The sequence below is a fragment of the Mus pahari genome, chromosome 4, assembly GCF_900095145.1.
Source record: "Mus pahari chromosome 4, PAHARI_EIJ_v1.1, whole genome shotgun sequence".
Taxonomy (NCBI): Eukaryota; Metazoa; Chordata; class Mammalia; order Rodentia; family Muridae; genus Mus; species Mus pahari.
In genome coordinates, this window is record NC_034593.1 from 48648791 (window position 1) to 48673406 (window position 24616).

Below are 24616 nucleotides of genomic sequence, written 5' to 3' on the forward strand. Positions count from 1 at the left end.
CACATGCCTTTAATCCCAGCACTTGGGAGGCAGAGACAGGCAGATTTCTGAGTTTGAGGCCAGCCTGGTCTACAAAGTGAGTTCCAGGACAGCCAGGGCTACACCGAGAAACCCTGCCTCGAAAAACAAAAACAAAACAAACAAAAAAGTGATTAAATGCTATGACTGGCAGCCTCCATAGATATCATGATAGGAAGATAGGTTGATTTGCCCAATAAACACAGCAGTTAAAATAGGAAAGGGATGTTGGGTAGTGAAAATACAGTCTCATTCAAGTGTGGCCAGCAGGGGCAGTGTGGAGCTCCTAAGAGCCAGGGGAATTCTCATGGAGAATACCCCACACTGTGTCCTGCAGAGGTGGGGCAAAAAACGACACTTTTTGCAGGCAGGGTTTGAGGAGCTTCCCCAGCTTCCCGCTGCAGCTTCCTTTATTCTCTTTCAGCTTCTGCCCTATTATCCCTTAGCTTCTGCTTCAGCTCTATTCCCTATTCCCTAGCTTCTGCTGCACGTGCGCCCCCGGTTCTGGGAGATCACTCAGCTGCGCAAGGCGTGATCATTCAGGTGTGCGTGATCATTCAGGTGCGCATAATCAGGTTTTTGGTAAACAAGCAGGGAATCATGGAGCTTGGCAGTGAGCCAGGATGCCATCTTGGCTCACGTGGCCACACCCGCTTCCCACGGGCACACACTGTTTTGATGCTTAAAGTATCCACTTATCAGTGAGTGCATATCAAGTGAGTTCTTCCTTGTCAGAGCTATCATTATACCCCCATCTCAACTGATTAGGCAAGTAAAGGGCTATTTACAAAGGAAGGTCCCCAGTTTCGGGATTCTGGTTTTACATCCCAGTCAAAGAAACTCTGACCCAAATCATCCACCACCTATCTTCTTTCAACAACTGTGTGAGCTTGGGTTAAGAGCAGTAATCAAAATACTTCAACAGCCTCTTCTTGTGCAGCTGGGATTTGGTATTTCTGAGATGGGCGTAAGTGTCCAGGATCTATCTGTATGACAGCAGCAGGAGGTTCTTAAGTACCATGGTGCAGGGTGCGAGAAGGCAGTGGGAGGCTGGTGTGCTGGGCTAGAGCAAGTTTCTGGGGCTCTGGCCATCCCAGGGAACTTTGTCATTTTTGTCTGAAGACCTGAAATCACCTGTTTCTCTGAATATTCAGCCATCATGTGTCTATAAGTATATTGCTGAGAATCTTGTCTGAATCCCAATACCATGACCCAGAAGCTTATGGTCCCAGAAAGGAGAAAGGTGCCAGTGTGCTGTGCTATGACCACAAGGGCCACTTCACCCCAGTGAGCATGACCAAGAGTCACCATGCAGTTTCTAGTACAGACATGTAGTGTGCATCCTGGGGACAGTCAATACTCACATTCCAGGTCATTTGTGAGTCAGAGCTGTCATCCCAAGCTCAATTCCAGGAAGTGCTGATACTTCATGGTAAGGGTATCATATCCCGAGAATGGCTTTTGGGGGGTGGAGTAATGATTGGTTTGTGAATTAGCATAAAAGACAATAGAAATGGTCTTTCACCGAGTGACATTCAGAGTGTTGATTATAAAGCAACTCATGCCTCTCTTCTTAACCAGGGCATGAGACTCTTCTGAGGCCTTTAGCTGGCTCTTACAAGGGAGGTACCTGAACAAGTGTGTTCTAAGGCTTAGAGAATCCAGTTTCTAGAACATGTGGGCATCTGGTTTTGCTGTCTCTTCAGTGCAAATGGTTCTTCATGACCTAAAACAGCACCCTAACTTCACTGACCTCAGAGAAGCGCTGTATCTGTTTGTTAAAGTTTGTTTAATTTACAAGTTGTCTTTATTAAAATGTTGCTTAGGAATGGGTTTTGGGGTACTTCTAGCTACCAAACCAGAGTGTGCATGCCCAGTGAATTTTAATCAATTTTGATGGGGTGTTAAAGGCAGTGATGTGAGTAGCCTGTGCACTCCGGGGAGGAAGAGCCCTGGAGAGAGGGGTGCATCAGTTCTCAGAGACTGCAAATGCCATGGTTGTTTTTGTTCTAAGATGAAGTTTCAGGTAGCAGCGCAGTCTGCTCTTGAACTTGCTGTGTAGCTGACAATGACCCTGCACTGGTCCTCCTGCAGATGACCTGGAATCAATTGCACCTGGTCTATTCCATGCTGGGGATTGAACCCAGCATTTTGTGTATGAACACAAGGCACTCTGCTACATTCCCAGGTCTGCAAAGGGACATCTTTGGCCACATACACGAGAGAGAGAGAGAGAGAGAGAGAGAGAGAGAGAGAGAGAGAGAGAGAGAGAGAGAGAGAGAGAGAGAGAGAGAGAGAGACAGACAGGGGGGGTACACACGTGAGTGACTGAGCCAACTGTGTCCTCCCTGAAGGGGAGGCTCTCAAATCAGGGTTGTTGAAAAGTAATCAAGGGACAATGTGTCTGATGGGGTGGGGGTTGGGTCCCTAGGCTATGCTCTTTAAAGCCCCCAGAAGGTTTTCTTAAGTTCCAAGCTGTCAAGAGTCTGCAGGATGCTGAGCAGGACACAGCATGGAGGGGTCAGACTAGAGAGTAGCCCTGATTAGCAGGTCGGGGCAGTGCAGCTGATGGTGTGTTGGAAGGAGGGCCCAGTTTGCACATGGTTTAGGCGGTGACTAGCTTTTTGGAATAACTGACAGGTAGAACACGGCCTGGGCTGAAGGTGCTATGAGGGCCTGGGGAACCTGACAAGTTTCTGGCTTTTGGGGTGGGATGGGGAGAGGGCCAGTCTTTCTTGGGGTTCTACTGGCCCTCTCCTTTCCATTACAGGAATACAGATGGCAGCCTTACCTGCCTGTCACCTACCTTGCTGTGGCCAGCAGCTGCTCAGTTCCTCTGGGCCTCAGTCCTTGCCTAAGTCACTCCTGCTTGATGAGGAACACTGCAAAGTGTGGTTTTCAGATAAAAATGCCATTATCTGATAATCCTCACCTAGGGAGGCATTTCCTTTATCACTTTCTCCTGTCTCCTGTGGCCCCTGTTGCCCAAATTCCTGCCATTGGACAAGAAGACTGCTGGCTTTACTACAGTTCTGTTCATGGTTTTGCATGTGAGGTCCTCACAGGAAGCAATGCTGATTTTTCAAATTCAAGGGGCAGCAGCGTAAGGAATGTGTGCCACTGAGGCACTCAGTGACGTGTGAGACGATCAGTGAATTCTTTGCATATTTTATTTTTCTTTTTTTGATTTCCAACTCACACACATCTGGCATATTTTACATCTTTGCAATAAAACATGGTTACAATAGCTTAAGGAATTTATATATCCAAAATATTTCACCATGATCTCCAGATGAAATGACCTTGTCTTCCAGATGTTCAGCGCCTTCCCAATTCTAAGCTACAAACTCAAGATATTGCTCACAGCCTGGTGATGAAAACGTAATCAGTACACTGATTCCCCATAATTTCAGAATTTCATAAATACAAACAACAATGAAGAAGGAATAATTCAGTGCTAAAACTTTCTAGTACAAGGTGGATGACAGATAAGTAATCACAGCAATAAATAATGATATGCTTCTGGTGCAAAGTGCCAATACAAAGAACCCATTATTCTGTTTTATCTTTTGAAATAAATGACTGCAAATGAGTGTAAATTCTGAGAAAATTACATTCCTGTAACATGCCTCATAGCCCTACCGACACGATATGTACATCTATGACAATACAGTCACCAAATATACAAAGAAGAAACATGAAGAAAATGTATGGACCCCTGGGTGATCGCTGGATCGGGACAATGGATGGAAAAATCATTTGAGAGCCATCATTTTATATTGTAAAGATGAAGTGCCTTAGGCTAGGAGTGTGGCTTTAGATGAAAATCTCACAAGGAACGAAAGGGATGTTTGTTTTTGTTGTAATACGGTCTGACTCATTATTAAACTATGCTATTTGAGAACCAAAGAGGGGGAACATTAGCATCCTGATCCTCCCGACATGTAGACCCGGAGTTGGTGGCTGACACCAGGGGAGATGTCCAGGTGCTGGAAGTCAATGCAATGGGACTAATGATAGCGACTCCCATTTACACACAGTAGAAACCAGGCCCTCATACCCACGATCCCTTTCTGTTGCATTTTCAGGTTCTAAAGGGCAGGGCTGAATTTTCTTTGTATAATTACCAACAGTGAAAAATAATGGCTTAGTATCCAAATGCTATATGAGCAAACCTCACTTAGAAGGGATGAATTTAAAAAGTGCAAACCATGTTTTAGTGAAAATGTCAAAATTATGGATTGAGCCCAAATTCAACCCTTTTGAACAAGCTGTGTTCTCTCCGTTTCCTAGCTTGAATGCACCTGTTCCATCAAGACGTGGGGGAGTAGGGAGCATGCAGGTTGTAACTCCACAGTAAATTAACAAAGGCTGCTCTTTCTTTATACAAGGTTTCACTTTTACAAAAGTATCCCTTTAAATAAGATGCATATGATGTACAAAGTATCAAACGTGGGTTTTTTTGTTTGTTTGTTTTTTTGTTTTTTGTTTTTCTCAGCTTGAAAAGAGGCTGGAAATGGGATGCAGGTTAGGTTCAAAGCTTAAACTTTGTAACAACTGGGCACAAGGTTCCTCAGAATTGTCAAAAGTCTCTTGTGAGGCTTCCTACAACCTTTTCTCAATAAACGGCGATATATGAAATAATTACCAAAACGGCTCCTAATTCAGATAATTTACATGATATAAGCTTGCTTGACAGCAGCTGGTGTTCAGTCCTGGAAAAACAGGGTGAAATGGCTCCCGACTATGATGTTCGGCGACTGCTGGGTGGGATGGATGTACAAACAGAGGCCGATGTGGACCAGCGTCCCCACCAGAGATACTGCCTTTCCACAGAGCACTGGTGCTCTCACTTGAATGTGGCTTCTGCTGCTTCTCTTCAGTACCTGTTCTGATGCTCATAATGCCACCGATTAAAATCTATATTAAAAGCTACAATGCTGCCAGAAGCCATGCCAGTGATCAGAGTCCTGGAAAAGCAGAGACGGTGATAAGAGACAGCAAAACAGTATGAACTTGCCACTTTATGCTGACACTGGCCTTATCTCAGATGGTCCAGAGTCTTAACTGAGAGAGGTTCACTGAGAGAGCATTTCCTCTTCTGCTAAGAACTGCTGAGCTAGTGGAGGACGGCTGGAGAGCGCAAGTCCATCAAACCACACACTCTAGACTTTCTTGCCTGTGCCTCCTAAATCAATCAGAAGCTCCTTTCTCTGGGGTGGCTCACTACTAATGAGGAGGAGTTTAAGTCTTATGACATTCTTAAGTGTGCTTAGCCGTTAATCCAGCTCTTCATCAGACAAATGTGTCCGGTACATACTTCCCCATTATATGTTTATAAGTTATACTTCCTGTGCATGTACTGCCCCAATACAGCACTGCTCTGCACAGCACACATAATCAAAATTAATAATGGCATTAAAATGGAAATAGGAAGTTACTTAGCACCTTTCCTACTCTACGATGGCTCTCTCTGATGCAGCCTCACAAATGCCGCCTCCTCAGCCTCCCACATGGCCAATCATTTCCTCCAGGGGTTCTGGTCCTGCTCCCTCAGCATGCAATTAGGTTAGGGTCATGTGCTGGGTCACTTCATTATGTTCCCTTAGCACTTTGTAGGATACTTCAGCTGTAATACTGGTAATATATTTGCAAAAAGCACGTGAATGAATTGAAGGAAGAATGTTTAAGCTACTTGAGAGGACATTTTAAACATATTTAAAAACACTCATGGGCATACAAATAGTTAGGAAGGAAGCCACACCTACTTACTGGTCTACTCTAATGGTAACCATAAGCTTTCCTTCAGAATGTTTATTCCTCGGAGTGCATCAAACCATATTGTCTTTCTCTTTCCTTCGTGTGTGTGTGTGTGTGTGTGTGTGTGTGTGTGTGTGTAAAAGTGTGTGTGCCATGTGTAGGCCAAAAAACTACTTTGGGTTTCATTCCTCAGATACTCTGTTGGTCTTAAGATGAGTCCTCTTTCTGTGCTGGAGGCTGTGCACTGGGCTAGACCAGGTCCACAGGCCCTAGGGATCAGCATGTCTTACCTCTACAGGGCAGAGGCTACAACTGAGAGCACTACGACTGGCATCTTTATGTGGATTCTGAGAGTTTGACTTGGTTCTTCATACTCACACAGTAAGCACTTTACTGATTGGATCTGCATGCTGTTTTTCTTGATGTCCTTTCTACCATTCTATTATACTATGAAAATACTTTGTTGTTAAGCATTATATGTGTTAATGCTTAAAATATATCAAAGCCAAAATTCTTCCAAGAAATACTTCTGATAGTGGAAAAACTGGGATTCTTACTCGTCTCCAGCTTGGCCTGTCTGTGCTGTCTTTCCTCCATCTGGGTGAGATCAGGATGCTAAGCTTCTGACCTGTTCCCGTGACCACATTGCCCTTGACATGGCTCACCTTTGGTCATGGGATAAATCCATCGCTCTAATGCCAGCATCACATCCTGGGTAAATGTACAGCTGCTTAAAGTCACAGGCCTGCCAGACCTCCACCACACCATTGTCCCCTCCAGTCACCAGGTTCTGTCCATCGCTGCTCAGGAGAATAGCCTACAGGGAAAAAAGGCAGACAAAGCGTCTCTTCATGTTTCATGTCAACGGTCATGACAAACCGTCTCTTCATGTTTTATGTCAATGGTCATGACAAACCGTCTCTTCATGTTTCATGTCAATGGTCATGGCTGATCAGTCAAGCATTTGCCCTAGTGTTTGTAAGCTTAATCAGGCAACCAAACAACCACCAATGCTCAGCTGACTTCTGGCCAACCACCACCTACCTACCAACCCACCAAGCTTCAGGTAAGCAACCATGAAACAACCAACCACCAACTAATCACCAATCAACCAACCGTTAGCCAAGCAAATGTCAACCAACTAAACAACTACCAGCCAACCATCAATCAACCAACAATATTCAACCAACTAACCACCAAATAACCAGGCATCAGTTAACCAACCAACAACCAGCAACCCAACAGTTAACCACCCATCTACCATGAAACCAACAGACCACCAACCAATGACCTGGAAAGTACTGTGAATAAAGTTCAATCTGCAGACCTTTCAATATGGAATCTATCTAAGTTTTGTTTTTTGTTTTACAAAGACATAGGATTTTATTAAAGCCAATTGAAAAGAATAAAATGAAAATAAAATATTTAAGGTGCTAGAGAGAGATGGCTTAGTGGTTGAGCTTGTTTACTGCGTTCTAGAGGTCACAGGTTTGGTTCCTAGTACCCATGGCTCACAATTAACTGTAACTCCAGATCTAGGGGAGCTGATGCCCTTTTCTGGTCTCTGAATTCAAGTGTACTCACTTCTTGCTTCCCCAAAATAGCATAATTAAAAATTAAAATAAAATCTTTAAAATTAACTTAGTTGTAAAATTATGAAAGTTACAATGAGAATATTGCCAATCTAACCCAGGAAGAAGTAGTGAGAACACTGCATCTTGTGAAATTGCAGGTGTTAATGGACAGAACAGAAGCGGATTTCCCAACAGTTCCTAGAACCGAGGCACCAGCCATTGTATTTCATTAGTGAATGAGGCAGTAGGGAACTTGAAGCTGTCGTCAGGTTCTCAGAACAGGCATCTCTGTTCTGTAGTGCTCTGTGTCCTGGTCATTTTTCTGTTAACTTGGCAGAAACCTAGGCTATCTAGGAAGAAGGGATCTTAATTGAAGAAGTGGCTCCAGGAGACTGGGCTGTAGAAACCTGGTAGGACATTCTCTTAATTAGTGATTGAGGTGGGAGGGTCCAGACCATTGCCGGTGGAGCTACCCCTGGGCAGGTGGTCCTGACAAGGTTACATGCCAGTAAGCAGCGTTCCTCTTTGTCTTGAGTTCCTGACCTCCCTTCATGGTATACCGTGACCAAGCTATAAACCCTCTCCTTTCCAACTTGTTTTAGGCATGGTGTTTTATCCTGGCCAGGTCACCCTGAGAGCACGGTCCTGGGATGGCTGCTTGGGCGGGGCGCTGCTTTCCTCTAGGCCAACAGCTGTGGTCTCTAGAGGCTAACTTGCTGAGGGTTTTTCCCGGCCATGTTTAAGTGGATACTGGTAAGGCTCTACACCGAGCCATTTGATGTCAAGCAAGTTTGACTCCTATGGCTTCTTGTTGCTTGGCATGGAAGTACTCACCCTAGTGGAATCATTGATCTCCATTTGAGCCAAAAGTTTCCCATTGATGCTGAAGTTGCTAAACCGTCCTCGCTCATAGTATATGATGCAGTGGCCTTCGCTGGATACCGAAATTAGGCGTGGAAATAAGCAGTTTTCTGGTCCTTCCAGGGCCCTCAGCAGATCTCCAGTGATGGTATGAACGAGGCAAGGGCCCTCTGCAGTGGGGAACAGAGATGCCAGGCAGTTAGAGACAACACAAGCCCAAAACCACAGCTGAGGAGGCACTCAGGTATGTTAAAGGAGATGCAGACAATAGAGGTGTGCCACAGCACTGATGCACACATACATACATGTGCTCACAACACCTACCTATACACACACACACTTCTCTGGCACCCCACAGTAGTGCAGCACCCAAGTGCTCCAAAGTTTTAGCGAGTCCCCCACGTCAGGTAGCAGTCCTCACAGTAGGCTTTAACTCCAGGTCAGGTGAGTACAGACCGTGCCCAGGAGGTCTGAGCTCCTGTGGTTTTGGAAGGTTCTCATTAAGAGAGTGATGAGAACGGAAGCTGAATCAGAACGGAAGTGATGAGAACGGAAGCTGAATCAGAACGGAAGTGATGAGAGCGGAAGCTGAATGTCTCCACGGATCAGATTTCAGCATCACAGTCTAGACATGTCACTGCCAAGCAAGTTTGCCTTTGCCTGTAGTGTATGTGTAAGATGTAAATGTGCAATTATGAAGTTAATCAAGCAATTCTGACTACAGAAAACTTTTTCGCCTTTAAAAATTAACAGTGGGGCAAAAGTGTAAAGGGCAGCAGAAAGAGACTTACCCTGTTCAGGGCAACTTCATGTTTAGGTTAGTTCCACTAGCCTGGTGGGAACAAACACTGAATCCCTACTGTGTGCTTGCCTCCTTGCTCACTCAAAAGCCAAAGCCTGCATAAAGTGTGGATGCCTTTCTACCTGACAACTCTCAATGGGTTTCAACAGCCGAGTTTTTACAGGCAGAAAGGCGGCAGTGCTTGGACTGCCCGACTGCTAGGGGAGGCTCTGGGACTGGCGGGAAGGGTACTGTCGCTTGGCTGTCAGCACTTAGGGGAGAAGCATGGTACCTGCAGTGCCAGGCTCACTTTCTTACTCAAAGCGCAAAGCACATGGCCTCTTCTCCTCAGACTCCTCATCCGCTATGAAGCTGCAGAACAATTCTTGGCAACACAATCTAATCACCAGAAGTCTTAGACTTTGATAAAAAATGAAAATAAAACAGCGTTCCCCCGAGAAGAGACTTTAAAGAATTCCCACTGAAATTAATTAATTAATTAGTTAGTTAATTCCCACTTTCACCTCTTGGGCTCTAGGTCTCTCCTCAGCTCTGGCTAGCCCCCTACACTCCAGCCCCACTGGGCTTTCAGCCTAGAGGCTTCCCGCAGAATTCTGTAATCCCTGTCAGAAGAGCCATCTAAGTTTCCTTTCCAGATGACAATTCTTCCATAAAGACAAGAAAACAGGGTCTGTCCCTTTCTCTCCATCCCTGCACAGTCAGCTCTGCATAGAAGGGACCTGTCCTCAGGGCAGACTAGCGAAATAACCAAATTCCCAAAGCATTGGCTGTATGCCTCCCCTGCCTTTCAAACAGCCCCTTTCATGGCTGGATCATAGGGATTCACTGAAGGTTAAATTTACCAGTGTTTGGGTTAGAGTGCAGGTGACTACATCATAAAGTTTTAATCATATTTTGTGTCAGTATTGGAAAAATACTACTAATATTTGATAAAACTAAGCAACGGGAGAGACCCAGAGATGACATCTGTGTTGACTCTCTGGGAGAAATCAACAAGAATCACAGCTAGACAATGCTCAACTGCCTAGAGAGAGAATATGAAAGATAGGGCTTCTGACCTTTAGCACCACTGATAACGAGTCCGAGTTCTGCACAGACGGAGACACAGACAACTTCATGGTCATGGCCTGTGAGGACAGCTCTGGGCGCAGGATAGTCACCTACAAGGAGAGAGTAGCAGAGTGTCACTGGAGACCAGTACAGACCTGATGACATAGTCAACATTGATGAGGACACGGCCAAGTCACTCACTTTACCTCTCTGCCTGTCCTTCCTGTGTGACATGGTCTAACCCTGCCCCTGCTACAGGGCGGCCGGAGCAAGGGAAGTTAATCCATTCGAGTGCTTAGAGTCTGGCTTTCCTCTCACCTAGGCAGGTACATGGACTCATGGTGTGAGGCCAGGCCATCTCCCTGCCGCTAGTTCCACTTACTTATGAACACAGGGGACACAGAGCACCAGGCAACAGGAAACGATTTCTGAATGCACAGTGACCAGAGATTAACTCGGAATCCAATGACAATGTGCACATGGTGTTTCTGGCAGCTGGCAGCTCGCCTCACTGTGGGTATGGTTCTGAAAACATGTGTTCTTTTAGTGTGTGTGCCTTCAAGCCACATAACATTAGTGAATACTTCCTGCAACACCTCACATGGATTCTAGGCAAGCACAGGTTCAGGACTGTAGTTCTGTGAGCACAGATAATATTTTCCGCTATTGTGGACACATGATGGTTCTGTGACATGTTCCTACTGTCATCCTTAACATGTATCAACTTAGTAAACATTTACATTAGATCGTATCAGACTGTGTGACCTGAAGTTGCTGACAGGACTTTTATAAGGATTCATAAGCATACTCTGAGTTGGGATTAAGACAGAATTTCCAACCATTTATGAAAGTGACTACACATACTCCTGCCATTTTGTAACATGCACTTGTAAAAAGTGGCGATTTCAGCATTGAGAACAATACAGTCAGAATGTCTACTGACTTTGAAAAATGTCTACAACATTCTATATCCTCCAGCATACAGTATTCAACCAAGACTTAATTCTTCATGTTAAAACAAACACACCCATTTCATTAGTATGCTTCTTCTTTTAACTAATGGTGAAATTGCAAGTATACCATAGAATTGTTTTTAAGAAAATGTCTGTGACATATTATGTGTAAATGCTTGGTTTGTATACCTCTTTCTACACCTGTATAATTATGGCTGCATAAAAATGTCATGGATGAAAAGGGATCGTGTGTGGAGACGGTTTAAGAAACTGCCCTGGTCTACAGTTAGTCCTACAGGCTCTGTAGGGCCACTCGGCCCCCTCCTCAGAGCCTATGTGACAAGTGCTTGCTTTAAGAGGGACTTCCATTTCTGACTCTCTGCTTTCATACCCACCAACCATGACAGAAGCAGGAGAAAGATATGGGCACAGTGGTAATGAGAGACAAGTGTCTCAAGTTTCTTCTTCTACAAGTCTCTACAAAACTAGGTAGGAAGTGAGGCTGACCCATCTTCCATTGGTGTCCTTAGCTCTGAATATGCTCCCAACTGCCTGGCTGCCTTCTACTGGGGAGGAGCTGAGCCAGAGCTGTCAAAAGCAAGGACTTGTAGCATTTGGTAGCAGTATCAATGATGGCTTGTGATATCCGTTTCCAGGAGCAACACACTTGTTCCTATGTGGTTTCTTTCCACTCACGCTTCTTGTTTTAAAAGTAGTTATACTAAACTCGTATGTCTCTAGTACCATCTTAGCAAAGAGCACAAAATATACAGAAAGCCACCTTTCTGCATATATATCTGAACACACTGACTTCATTTTATGTCTCTAGCTTTACAAGCCATTGTTCTTGCACCTTGAAGAGCCACGCTGTAACCTGGATCTTATAACTGCAACTAACTCTTTCTGAATTCTAGAAAACTTATGTTAAGGTCAGGGGATAGTTCCTTGAGGATAGGAAATTCAATGATATGCTTTACCAAAACTCACTTATTCCAGCAGGACTAAAATGTCTTTCAGGTAGCTGCACAGTTGAAATCCCTTTGTGGTGATAATTATGCTGTGAATTTTTTTCCTGTGGAATTTTGCTTTAAGATTGTGAGTAAAACTGTTTTTCTCTGACTAGGGTGCAGGGGCCTAAGAACACATTGGCAAGGTGTGAGGACGACCCTCTCTTCCTTTCTTTGGGATGCTGATGACAATTTTGCTCTTTTTTTAAAAAAAAAAAAAAAACCAAGTTGATTCTTCCACATAGCAGCCAGATTTGACTTCTGGAATTGGGAAAATTTTAAAATATTTATTACACATTAAGTATTTATATATTTAAGATTAAAGGAATAAAATAAATTCCTTTGTTCTCAACTCTGCATAAGAAATGTAGAACTGTGAATTCGCCCTTCACACAACTAGAGCATCACATCTTTGTAAAGTTCCCTGTTCTCTGTTTCTTGTTTGTTTCTATGGAGTAGATTGCTCAGCTTGGGAACTTGTTGCATTCCTTGTCTGCCTTTTCTCTGTGAACTTCTACATGGGTAGTGCCCATACAGTCCATTGTGTCTGTATGGGTACCCACACAGTCCATCGTGTCTGCATGGGTACCCACACAGTCCATCGTGTCTGCATGGGTACCCCACAGTCCATCATGTCTGCATGGGTACCCACACAGTCCATCGTGTCTGCATGGGTACCTCACAGTCCCATCGTGTCTGCATGGGTACCCCACAGTCCCATCATGTCTGCATGGATTTCCCCAAGCCCTGTCTTTCAGAAAGCTGCCCTGTGTTTTGGTCTTAGATCCTGGCACTCCTCCTTCTAAGAAGTGTCCTGGCCCAACACCCTGGCACTCACTGTACAGGGGCAGGTGCAGAGACATGAAGGCTCAAGGGCCAGCATGTGCCCCTGCTGCCTGGATGCCCCTTGGCACTGATGTGACACTGGGGGGGGGGGTACTAGTTTCTGCAGCTCTAGAGATTATTCATGTTGGGTGAATTTTCTTAGATCTAACAAAAGGCCTTCTTCTTTTGAAGCATTTTTTTTGAAATGCAGACTAGGAGGATGGGCACAGTAGCCCACAACACTTTGCTATCAGCTCTAAATCTATGCACTACTGTAATGGGCTTTGAAGAATGGTAAAGTATCCCTTACAGTCTTGAGTTTGCCTGAAACATATTCACACAACTGAAAAATTGTGTTTCTAAGCTATTCTGAGTTTCCTGTTAAGGTGAGACTTCTGTATTGATAAGAGGATGTATGTGCACACTTGTATGCCAAAGGTTGATACCCAGCGCCTTCTATCGTTTTTAACCTCCGTTTTGAGACAGGGTGTTTCAGTGAACCTGGATCTTGATGTTTTGGCTAGATTGCCTGGCCAGTGACCACCCAGTGCTGTAGCACAGATGTGCAGAGTCACTCCTGGCCATCCGAGTGTATGCTGGGGAATCCAAACCCAGACCCCTCATACTCGGTCATCACTTATACACTGAGCCTTCTCTCCCACACCTATTTTTAGTCTCTCATTATTTTGGAGATATTTGTACACTGAAAATTCCTGAATGTAAATCTTCAATAAACTGTTAAAAACAATTATTCCCCATATATGAAAAAAAAAGCAATCCTTCAATGGTAAAGAATTGAGAAAAAAAGAACAAAAATATTAATTTCTTATGCAATATATTTTCCACAAGGAAGTAAGCTCTTTGACAACGCATCTTCAAAGGCCCATTACACTGTGATCTCATCAGAGTGTGGAGGGGTGGAGCCTAGATACTCAGTGGTGTTGTTTAAGGGTACTGCTGCTTTCAAACTGTTTCAGCTTCAGCTGTGAGAGTCAAGAAATGTTCCTCGAAGCTTTTTGAGTCCGGAAATGTGCAGCGAGGACAAGAGCTTTTCCTATATTTCATTACCGGGAACAGATGTCACACTCCCCAACAGTCACCCGAGATCTTGGTAATACCCTGTCACTGTCACGTCCCAGCTGATGGATGGAGCTCAGGGTTAAAGGCCTGGCAAGGAGGGAGGGGCAGGTGAGACCTCCCCTCTGAGGACCATGCACTTCAGCCCTTCCCCACTCATTTCCTCAAGGATGAGGGAGCTCGCCTCACTCTAGTGCTATGGATGATAAGGAACAAATCCATCTGCTCCTCACAGGCAAGCTCTGGAAACTCTAAACAGAAAAGGCTTTAGATAAATAGAGTCCATCTCACCTTCATCAAGTCATTTCAGAATCCTTGAAACAGATGGGGAAAACTACAAAGGCTGTCCCTGCTGCACACAGATCTGACAGGAGAGCTCTTGTTAAGATGGTCTGCAGCCTTGTGAGATGGTCAGCACAAAGACTGAGGCTCTGGGACCCACAGTCCTCGGTTCAGGTCTGTGAGCACCAGAGGATGAACCTCAGTGACATACAACACTAAGACTTTATTTCTGGCCTGGGTAATATCACTAAAGAATCAAGATACAAACCATTTTCCTTCATGCTTACACTTATAAAAATATGATGGTATTTTAATTTAAAGTTCTAAAGTAAAGCATCAAATGTTACAGTCATTTCATTGACTCTGTGATTTCAAATACTTACCGGAAGCTTCCTGGAATAGCTAAGACTGACAGGTTGGATCACGCCAAATGACCCATAAAGGGATGTCTCTGGCCACACATGCACAGTGGTCGTGCCCCCTTCTACAAAACAGCTGTAAGAATACTCTGCCTGCTGCCCCGAGGACTCTACATGATGTTCAGATACCCAAGTCTGTGAGTTAAAGGTGTCTGGTCGAAGAAAAAAATTAGTCACTCTTGGTTTTCATGTTACATCAGTATAAGCTAACATCTTTCTTAAAATCTCAGGCCTATAAAGGGAGAACACAGACAGAAAAGATAAAATCAGTCCTACCACTGTCACTAGCCCCCAAATGTCTTCAGGTATGAGATGGGACACTATGGAGAACGGCCTCATCCCTTCCTGCCTTGAGCTAGGATGGCCCAATATGGCCAGGTCGGTGTGGCTTCACAATGTCCTGTGACAGAGTTATCACAAACTGGCCATGCTTCATGCTTCCTCTAACACCTTATTTTAATTAGGTGTTAGAGGTTTAAATACTTTAATGTTACTACATCCTATATAAGATCCCTGGGTTTGAGAAAGGGGCCAACTAGCTTCGTGTGTGTGTGTGTGTGTGTGTGTGTGTGTGTAGATTGCCTCTGCTCAGTCTCTGTCCACACCCCAGCTCTTATTACACTGTTGTTGGTTAGTGGAGGCTGAGGAATGTCTTTAGATTAAGAGGCTGGTGGCAAACAAAGAGCTCAAGGCAGTCTGGAAGATGTTTGGCTAAAGGCTACAGCCGGATAGAAGAGTCAGTGTCCAAGGCCGAGTCCAACACAGTAGGTGCCCAGAGAAGGTGCATGTGCACATCTGGGAATGTATTTTCAGCCCTATCCTTCTTTCCCAGTCTATATAGTGTCTTTATGTGAGCTTAGAGATCTGGGTTTAAAACTGAGGGGGAACAGCATATAACCATCTCAGTGGATACTGGTAGATTCAATTTGAAAGATGAGCACTAAATCCCCTTCCAGGATTTTATATTGCTATGGTTTATAAATTTTCATATGTATGTATCACTCAAAATAAACATTTAAATCACATTCTTTAAAGCAGATTTGGTCTTGAGCTGAGTTCCTAATGCATTCTCGGGGTCTACTGAAGACACAATGATGTTAACTCGCTCCTCTTGTGACTATCTTGTTGGAAGCTACAGCACGTAATGAGAGCTGTCAAGTCCCAAGATCAATGAAACTTGTGCCCTGGGGATTCCACAGGAATAGCATTGATCTGGTTAAAGCTCACCAGTCAGAGATGGGCTGTAATATATTGCAAAGAAAGGCTCTAGAGGATAAGCGGCCAAGTCCAAGACACCTACCTGACAAAAAATTCAATCAGCTCCTAGCACAGATTGCCTGCTCTGCTCTGCCTTCTTTCATGCAGGAGCTGCTTCCAATTAAAGTGCGCAAATTAATTTTTATCACTTCCAAATTAGTTTCAGAATTTGTGTAAGGCTGTTTCAGATGAAAGCACCTGTCCCTCATGTCCCTGCAAGTCTGGTATCTAGCCAGGGACCTAGTGTAAACCTCCAGGATGATTTCCTATGTTCAGTGCCATGTGAAAGAATAACAATGGTATCATCAATATAAAATGCACTAATGAACAGAACCACTCAACCTGCAGCATGAGCAGGTACCCTGTTCCTTAGGAGTCTGGAATTCTGTGTCATAATCTATTTTTCACAAATTTTTATTGTCTTTGTGATGCAGTCAGAAATGGCAAGAAATAGAAGACACTATAAGATTTTCTGAGATGTTTAAATTAATCACAACAATATATATTTGACACATTGAAACTACTCTTTCTATACACCTGCCTAAAAATCTACAAACGTTATTTATTTTTCTTTGTAGGATAAGGTATCCACTATTATATAGTGCTGTTAGTACAAAGGAAACAAGTATATATATCAAGGCTCTTTGACTTCATGGTTAACTTCAGCAATGCTTACGTAAAGTCAGACAAAAGACTTTATTGCAATCCAACAAGCAGCTGAAAGAGTCAGATGCAGATATTTGTACCCAACCAATGGACAGAAACAGCTGATCCCTGTTGTTGAATTAGGGAAGGCTGAAAGAAGCTGAGGAGAAGGGCAATCCTGTAGGAGGACCAGCAGTCTCAATTAATCTGGACCCCTGAGATCTCTCAAGCACTGGACCACCAAACAGACAATATACATCAGCTGATATGAGGCTCCCAACACACATACAGTAGAGGACTGCCAGGTTTGTGTTCATTCAGAGATGATGCTCCTAACCCTCAAGAGACTGGAGGCCCCAGGGAGTTCAGAGGTCAGGTGGGGTGGGGGTTAGGACATCCATGTGGAGACAGGGGCTGGGGAAGAGGTATTGGATGTGGAACAGTCAGATGGTGGACGGGGAGGGAGGGGCAGGGAATGGAATATGGAGTGTCAAAAATAAATTGAAAACAAAAAACAAAACAAAACAAAAAAACAAACTTTATTCCAGGATGCTGGTTTGATGAACAAGTCTGGTCTGGTTTGGACTCTCTGCCATACAAAACAATTCAATGTCTATGATAGGCTAATTCCCAAACTATAGCAGCTATTGGGCAATGCTGTCCCAGTATAGGGTTCCCCTTCAAGTTTAGGTATATATGTATCTCCATATCCCTATACATCCAAGGGCATTATGCCATACACTGTTACCATTGCGGGCATAGCTAACTTTTTGGTATCAATAGCAATGCATTTTGAGACAGAAAACACATACAGCCCAGTCCTCTGACCTGTGTGACTTGGTAGCTAGATTAGATTAACTGGACAGAAAACCTCCGCTTCTTTCACATTCTCAGTTCTGATGATAATGTTGATAATGACCGCATGCATGCCTATGGCAGTACCATAGTTCACAGGTATGGCAGTCTAGGTTTTGAGTGCTGTGGTTGCCTTTAAAACACATGCTGACTGAGCTGCTCAAGTAGGCCTAGATGTCTTGTGGGGCAGACTATTGTAAAGAAGGAGAGAAAACTATCAAATTCAATGAATTTGGAATATTAAATACTGTTGCCTATTTAAAGATTATGCTCTTGTGGTTATCCATTTGGCACAAAGCAGAAAGTTGTTTTGTTTTTAAATATAATTCACGAATCCATAACCAGGATGTGAAGTTCTGTATATGTGTTCATGTACTGATGGTATTCATATTACCTGACAGAGCTACTGGGTCACGGAAGTGCTCAGTCTGCCTAGTCACTCATGAGGCAGGACTTAGCTCACGAAGGCTGGGGCTTCTGCTGTCTGGTACTCAACACCCATGCCCACATTCACATCAGCTGCAGGGTGCGATTGTGCATGCCTTTAATATGAGCATTAGGGAGGTTAAGGGCAGGTGGAACTCTGTGAGGGTGAGGCCAGCCTGGTACATAGGGAGTTCAGGCTAGCCAGGACCATATAGAAAATCATGCCTATAAAATATACTGCTTTCAAAAATAAGTATTATATTGGCCACTTCATTCTTATTGATTCACATAGACATTAAGCATTTACACAGCATCTGTCATCAGGACTTGAACGGTTCTACATATTGTTAGATTTGACTTTGCAGATGGATCAGTATTTTCCATCCTAAGGGTCATAGGCACCTAAGATAATAGCATAGTTGATACAGAGTTACTATAATTTAGTGTTTTCTTTCAAATTCTTTATCTAATGACAACATGTAACATAAAATATTTCAACTTTGCTACCATATGGTAGCTTTTAAATATGACTTCCCACTTAGGAGAGTTATTTTTTAAAATTGTGTGTGTGTGCATACATATGAGTACTGGTGCCCAAAGAAGTCAGAGGCACGAGATTATCCTGGAACTGGAGTTAAAGGTGATTGTGAGCCTCCTGATGGGCGGGTGCTTGGAATCAAACTTGGGTCTTCTGAAAGAGTAGTACACACTATCAGCCTCTGATCCACCTCTCGAGTCCTATGGATTCCCTTTTTGGATTATTCCTTCTGAGTTTTATTTTGAAGATATTAGTTAATTAGGTATAAAACACTTTTCTGTTGCTTTAAAAAATTTCTTGTACCTTATAATGCCTATTTTTTCAATGTATATGTAAAATGACATGAAGCCCTGCTGCTTAGACATTTTAAGGAGTACTACAGTACTCCAGAGATAAAAAACATTTGGAAATGTAAATTGAAATGCTTAGATAAAACACATGTATTAATACTCCACTTGTGGAGAGTTCGCGCGCGCTAGAACTCTGCTACAGATTTGACTGGGCGGTTTTAGCAGTGAACATAAGGATATGTCCTTGATTGGATTTATGAGATGTTCACTGATAGTGTAGAGCTGGCAAACAATTATCTGTTGGTAGAGAGCCCCAAGTCATTGTTACACCCTACCCCAGTGTAGGCTAGAGGCCTCCCTGTTTATACTCTAAATTTTCAACTCTAGCTATGAACATTGACAATGAACTTCATACATCATTTGGCAATCTAGTCCACTGAACAATTTCTTCAATGTGTGCATTTCTATAGTCTCTGTACTATATGATAGACTTGATCCCTGTACACCAACAGCCATCTCCTGTTTTGTAATATTCCAGATAAAGTACATACAAGCTGGAAGAAACCCAAGGCTTAGAGACCAGTCCTGCTGTACAGGGTTATTTACATCCTTAACCATCTCCATCCCTGGCCATTCCCACACCACCTCTTCCATCCTTAATCTCCCAAGCCACTTCCATTTTTAACTGTCTTCATCCCTAACTGACTTCATCCTAGTCACTTCTACCCCTAGTCACCTTAGTCCCCATCTCTGGCCCAGCTGGTCCTGTCCCCTGTATATGCACCAGTCATAGATATGCCGTTGTTACTATTCCCCAACCCATGCTTTGGATACATTTATGGCATGACTGTTGTATGTACTGCAGCTTGGATTACTAGCCTGGCCTAGGTGGGCATTTGCCACTTTGAATACTTCACAGAAATTATGTCATATTATACAGGAAACACTGACATTCAAACCGCTGATGCTCGGTAATTAAAAGTGGTCATTATTTCTTGGTCAGATTCTGTCTAACATTTTAATCACTTAACAATTTGTGCTGGAAACCTTTCATGTATCCTACAATGCCAGGACTCAGAGTTACTTAGGATCTCCCAAAGATGGCATCACCTAATTAAGATGAGTCTTTGGAAATAGAACTCTGACAGGTGCTGATGGCAGTCCTGGCCTGCGTGTCAGTGTGACTCGTCCAGGCAGGGTACTCTTATAGGACTCACTGTTTTCTCCTCACACAGAGCTCCTTCAGAGGCAATCACAGACTTGAGAGCTCATCCCAGGCATGACCACCAACGTGGAAGAAAACAGTGAGCCATGCGACTGAGGCACACTGGTGTTGGGCCCCATTCTGGCCCTGGTGTGGGCCTTGAGGACAAACCTGAGCCTGGCTCGAGTTTCGGCAGCCTTATGGGAGAGCCTGATCCTGAAGTGACCTGTCTCAGTCACTTCCATATCGGGATGACTCAGCAAGACCTGCTTGGCTCTGCCTCTGCCCTGCCATTGCTGATGTAGAGCTTTGCCATTGATCCTGTCAGTCACTCTCTGTCACCCTTCCCCACCTCCTATGCCATTTTACCCCCTGCTTGTGGACGTTGTACATCGTGGTGCGCACTAGGCTCCGCACCACGATGTACAACGTCCACAAGCAACCCACCCACTCCCACTACTTGGCCCAGGCCTTGCCTTGTGCTAGGTCATATAGAGTTTGGAAGACCAAGGAGCCTCTATTCCCACTGATGGCCGATTAGGTCATCTTCTGCTACATATGCAGCCAGAAACACAAACCCCGGGGGTACTGGTTAGTTCCTGTTGTTGTTCCACCTACAGGGTTGCAGCCCCCTTCAGGTACTTGGGTACTTTCTCTAGTTCCTCCATTGGGGACCCTGTGTTCCATCCAGTAGCTGGCTGTGAGCATCCATTTCGGTGTTGACCAGGTACTGGCATAGCCTCACAAGAGGCTGCAATAACAGGGTCCCTTCAGCAGTATCTTGCTGGCATGAGCATTAGTATCTAGGTTTGGTGGCTGATGATGGGATGGACTCCCGAATGGGGTACTCTCTGGATAGTCCATCCTTTCATCTTAGCTCTAAATTTTGTCTCTGTACCTATAACCTTTCATGAGAGTTATGTTCCTTATTCTAAGGAGGAATGAAGTATCCACAAATGGTCATCCTTCTTGATTTTCTTCTGTTTTCCATAATTTGTCTTGGATATTCCAAGTTTCTGGGCTAATATCCGCTTATCAGTGAGTACATATAAGTGAGAGGTTGATGCCATAAAATGGAGTTCCTGCTTCGACAAGACTCCTGGCTCGGACCTCTCTCCTCTCTCCTGGACCTGCCAGCAAGGAGCTGGCATACGGGATTTTCAAGAAGGCAGAGGTTATACTTAGCATATACAAAGTCTGAGCTTTTCTAGGCATCACTGCTAGAGCAAGGGGGCATCTGGTGTTGGGGACAGCAGCTGAGGGGATCAGAGGTCATCATGAGAAGACTGGGGACTCTCCCCAGGCCAAAGGTCTTAGTAATGATTCACTTTTACTTTTTTTCCCACTTCATATTTTAAGTTCTTTACAGATTCTGTAAAAATGAAGGAAATAAAATAGCAAAACCCCCACATTTAAGTTATGTATTGTCTGAAAGGACCCTGTGGGAAACACTTACTGCTATTGGGGTTGTCTCCGATGATGTGGTGCCGCCCACTCCAGTACCAGAGAAGCAAGGTGGCGTCCCGAGAGCCAGACACTATGTAGCAGTCTCCACCAATATAGGACTCCGACCTGGCCAGACATGTGACAACATCCCAGTGGCCAAATACAATCTGTGTCAGTTTCCCTGCAGCACAGACGACAATCATATCACTTTGACTCATTATCTTTACAAAAATAGAATTAATTTTATTTTATTAATTTGTGAAAAGAATTCATAAACCCTCACAGTTTTGGAGATAATTCAAATCCACTCAGGTGATTTTTAAGGGAAGGTCTTATGAGATGACCATGATTTTTCTCTTCAGAATTTGGGCCTTAGAGTGGAGAATTTTACTTTTTATTCTGGAAATGAATGTGAATGTGAATGTGGAAATAAAGGCTGACAGTTTTACTGAGGTATAAACTCAGATCAGTACTAAGTGAAAGCGGCAGTTCATTTCTGCAGCAGAACTAGCTGGTTATCTTACAATGTGGTCACCAAGACTTGACCACTTGGAGCTGGCACAGCAGTGAATCTCTATACTATCATGGCTTCACATCAGAGAGGATGCACTCCCTGTGAGTGCTTGTGTGGTACATATATGTGTTTGTGTGGACATGTGTGTGGACATATGATGGTCGGCCAGAGCCTGGTGTCAGCTGTTTCTTTAGTTATTGTCCATCTTGTTTGGGAGAAAGCCCTTTCACAGAATCTACAGCTTGCCACTTCAACTAGACTAGAAGGTTAGGGAGCCTCAGGGATCATCCTGCATCTGACCCCTCCCTGCTAGGATCATAGGTGTGTATAGGCTTTTAATATGGTTGCTGGGGTGCAGTTCGGGTCCTCTTGAACACTGAAAATACACCCTCCTTACCCTCCTTCTGAGGATTACCTGTTTCTGTCGAGTAGACTCGGAAACTCTTATCCCAAAACCCACAGATGAGGATGTAGCGATTATCAGCTGTGACCACAAAGCAGTGGGCATTGATCTGGATGCTCTGGTCCACAAGGTCTGTGATCTGCCGCTTGTTCACACCAGAGTTATTTGCTAAAAACAAACAGAACAGTTTCATTATGCCCCAATGGAAGGAAAATAGGTTGTACTTCACTGATGTAGCAATGGGCTTCTGCTGATGCACAACAGTTAAGATTTAGACACTTTTTTTCCCTCAAGGATTATACACATTTCCTTAGTAGCAATGATTATTCACAGGCTATATCGTATACTTAAAAACTATGTCAGAAACTTCAGTTCTTCCATCGTCCATAAGAACAGATAGGGAATCTAAGATAATGAATTTAAAACATCAAAAGTCTTTGGATGCATTTGGTTCTATTCATGTGTGTGTGCGCTGCGGTTCATTAGTGTCCAGGAAGAACCAGGTGGAGGTAAACCTTACACACAATGCAACAGTGTCTCAATGCCTGCTCCATCTGTCACTTCCCACACACATTTCAATCCATGTGGAACACTGGCAAGGAGCTATTGCGTGACGTGGGAAGCCCACAGGGAGCTTCAGGTCAGTAGCTTTAAAGACCTGGGTTGTCAACAAACACAAGGCCTTTGCAGCCCGGCTGGCAGGGGAGGAGACCAATAAAAGAGATGGGAAAGCGATTGGTGGTGGGGGGAGGGAGACAGGCAAAGGCTCAGTGGGTAGCCCTGGGAGCACATCTGAATATAGCCAAGAACTCAGAGACATCTATGATTTCCCCAGTGCCTGTCTGGATGCCAGCCTGTCCCTTACTCTGCACCATCCTTTCAGGCAAAATCCCTTCCTGAATTCTTAAACAGGAAGTGCAGATGTGGAAGGTCACTGCCACCAGGCCCTGAAGCCAACTAAATCACATCAGTGCTATGTGTAGGCATCTACTAAAGCTTGGAAATAACTACCTAGTTAAGGTAAGCAGTGAGGGAACTGAGATTTAGAAACATTGTTAAGGGAGAGCAAACCAAAGGTGCTGGACTGCTGGAAAGCTGCTGAACCCCCCCCCCCCCCGACCTGTGCCTGGTCACAGAGGACACAGCCGTCCTGTGCCTGGTCACAGAGAACACAGCCAGCCTGGTGCCTGGTCACGGAGGACACAGCTGACCTGTGCCTGGTCACAGAGAACACAGTCACCCTGGTGCCTGGTTACGGAGGACACAGCCAGCCTGGTGCCTGGCCACCAAGAGCAGAGCTGACTATCCCCCAGTCACACACTAGTTACTATTTCATTGTCAGAGTCTGGTGGACAGAGGAACAGCAAGCATAGAGTCAGAAATATTCTTAATCCCATCTTTGCAAGGTTTGTAAAAGCTATCTTGTTGGGGGTGAGAGAGAATAAGAAAAAGTCAATACCAGTCTGTTAGATCAAAATAAAAGTTGGATCAAGTGAGGAACAGAATTATCACTGCTTATACATAACCGAACCACTTTTTATAGTGTTTCAAAGTTTCTTTTAGTTTAATTTTCTAAGTGATTCCACAAGCTAGGAGAATAAACATCATCTTAGAACACCTCACAGATACTAAAACAAGGGGCATAGAATCCCGTGGACCATGTGAACCTAAGTGGTTGTAGCTTAAGAGTTTGCAATTCAGGTGTCTTTATTTTAAAAAACAAGTTCAGCCCATTTTATAGAAGGTGCTTTTCAGTATTAATTTCCATCAACAATTTCTTTGAATCTCCTTACCTTAAATAATATAAAATTGTTAAGAATATTTTAGGCCCAGAGGACACTGTAGATATTTGCTTAATTTTCAACTTACACGACCTCCTAAAACATCCAGAAAATGCCGTTTGATAGCAAAGCATTCCTGGATGCGTGTGGAAGTTGGCAAAGCCCTTTGTGGCAATTTGATGCCATTTTTGTGTTGCTGTTGTAATGTATCACTCCGCTGTATTCTGAGACAAACGACGAGGTGAGAACTCGGAGACAGCTGAGGTTTTAAAAGGCATCTTTGTTAGCTGCAGTGATCTCCATGGGCAATGGCTGCCTGAGGCTCAGGCATTTGACTATCTGGTCCCCAATGGTGGCACTGTTTGTGAAGGTTAGGGAACCTCTAGGAACCTTGGTGGAGGAAGCACATTAGTGGACACTGGCTTTGAGGATTAATAGCCTTTTTTCATTTCCTGTCTGCCCTTTCTGCTTTGCGTCTGACTGAAGGCGTGACCCCTCGGCTTCCTGACTGGCTGCCTGCTACTCTGCTTCCGAGTCATGAGGGACTCTCCCTCTAGAAGCATAAGCCAAAACAAGCTCTTTCTTCTCGTGTTCATGGTGTTTTATCACAGAAAATAATGGACATATCA

At 44.1% G+C, this 24616-nt stretch overlaps 1 protein-coding gene across 9 annotated transcripts in view; it reads right to left on the minus strand.

Annotated features, from left to right (window-relative positions):
- Positions 1-3169: 3169 nt before the first annotated feature.
- Positions 3170-24616, minus strand: part of Nbea (neurobeachin) — a 554101-nt gene continuing 532654 nt past the window's right edge. For 5 of the 9 annotated variants that reach the window (XM_029537485.1, XM_029537487.1, XM_021195277.2 and 2 more), the window contains 6 exons: positions 22219-22374; positions 21300-21470; positions 10074-10175; positions 8187-8383; positions 6444-6595; positions 3170-4988 (listed from right to left, as the gene is read on the minus strand). In XM_029537485.1, coding sequence (XP_029393345.1) covers positions 4898-4988; positions 6444-6595; positions 8187-8383; positions 10074-10175; positions 21300-21470; positions 22219-22374 — 869 coding nt within the window. In that variant the 3' untranslated portion in view covers positions 3170-4897. The remainder of the gene's footprint in view (positions 4989-6443; positions 6596-8186; positions 8384-10073; positions 10176-21299; positions 21471-22218; positions 22375-24616) is intronic. The other 4 variants (XM_029537490.1, XM_029537488.1, XM_029537486.1 and 1 more) reach the window with 2 other exon arrangements.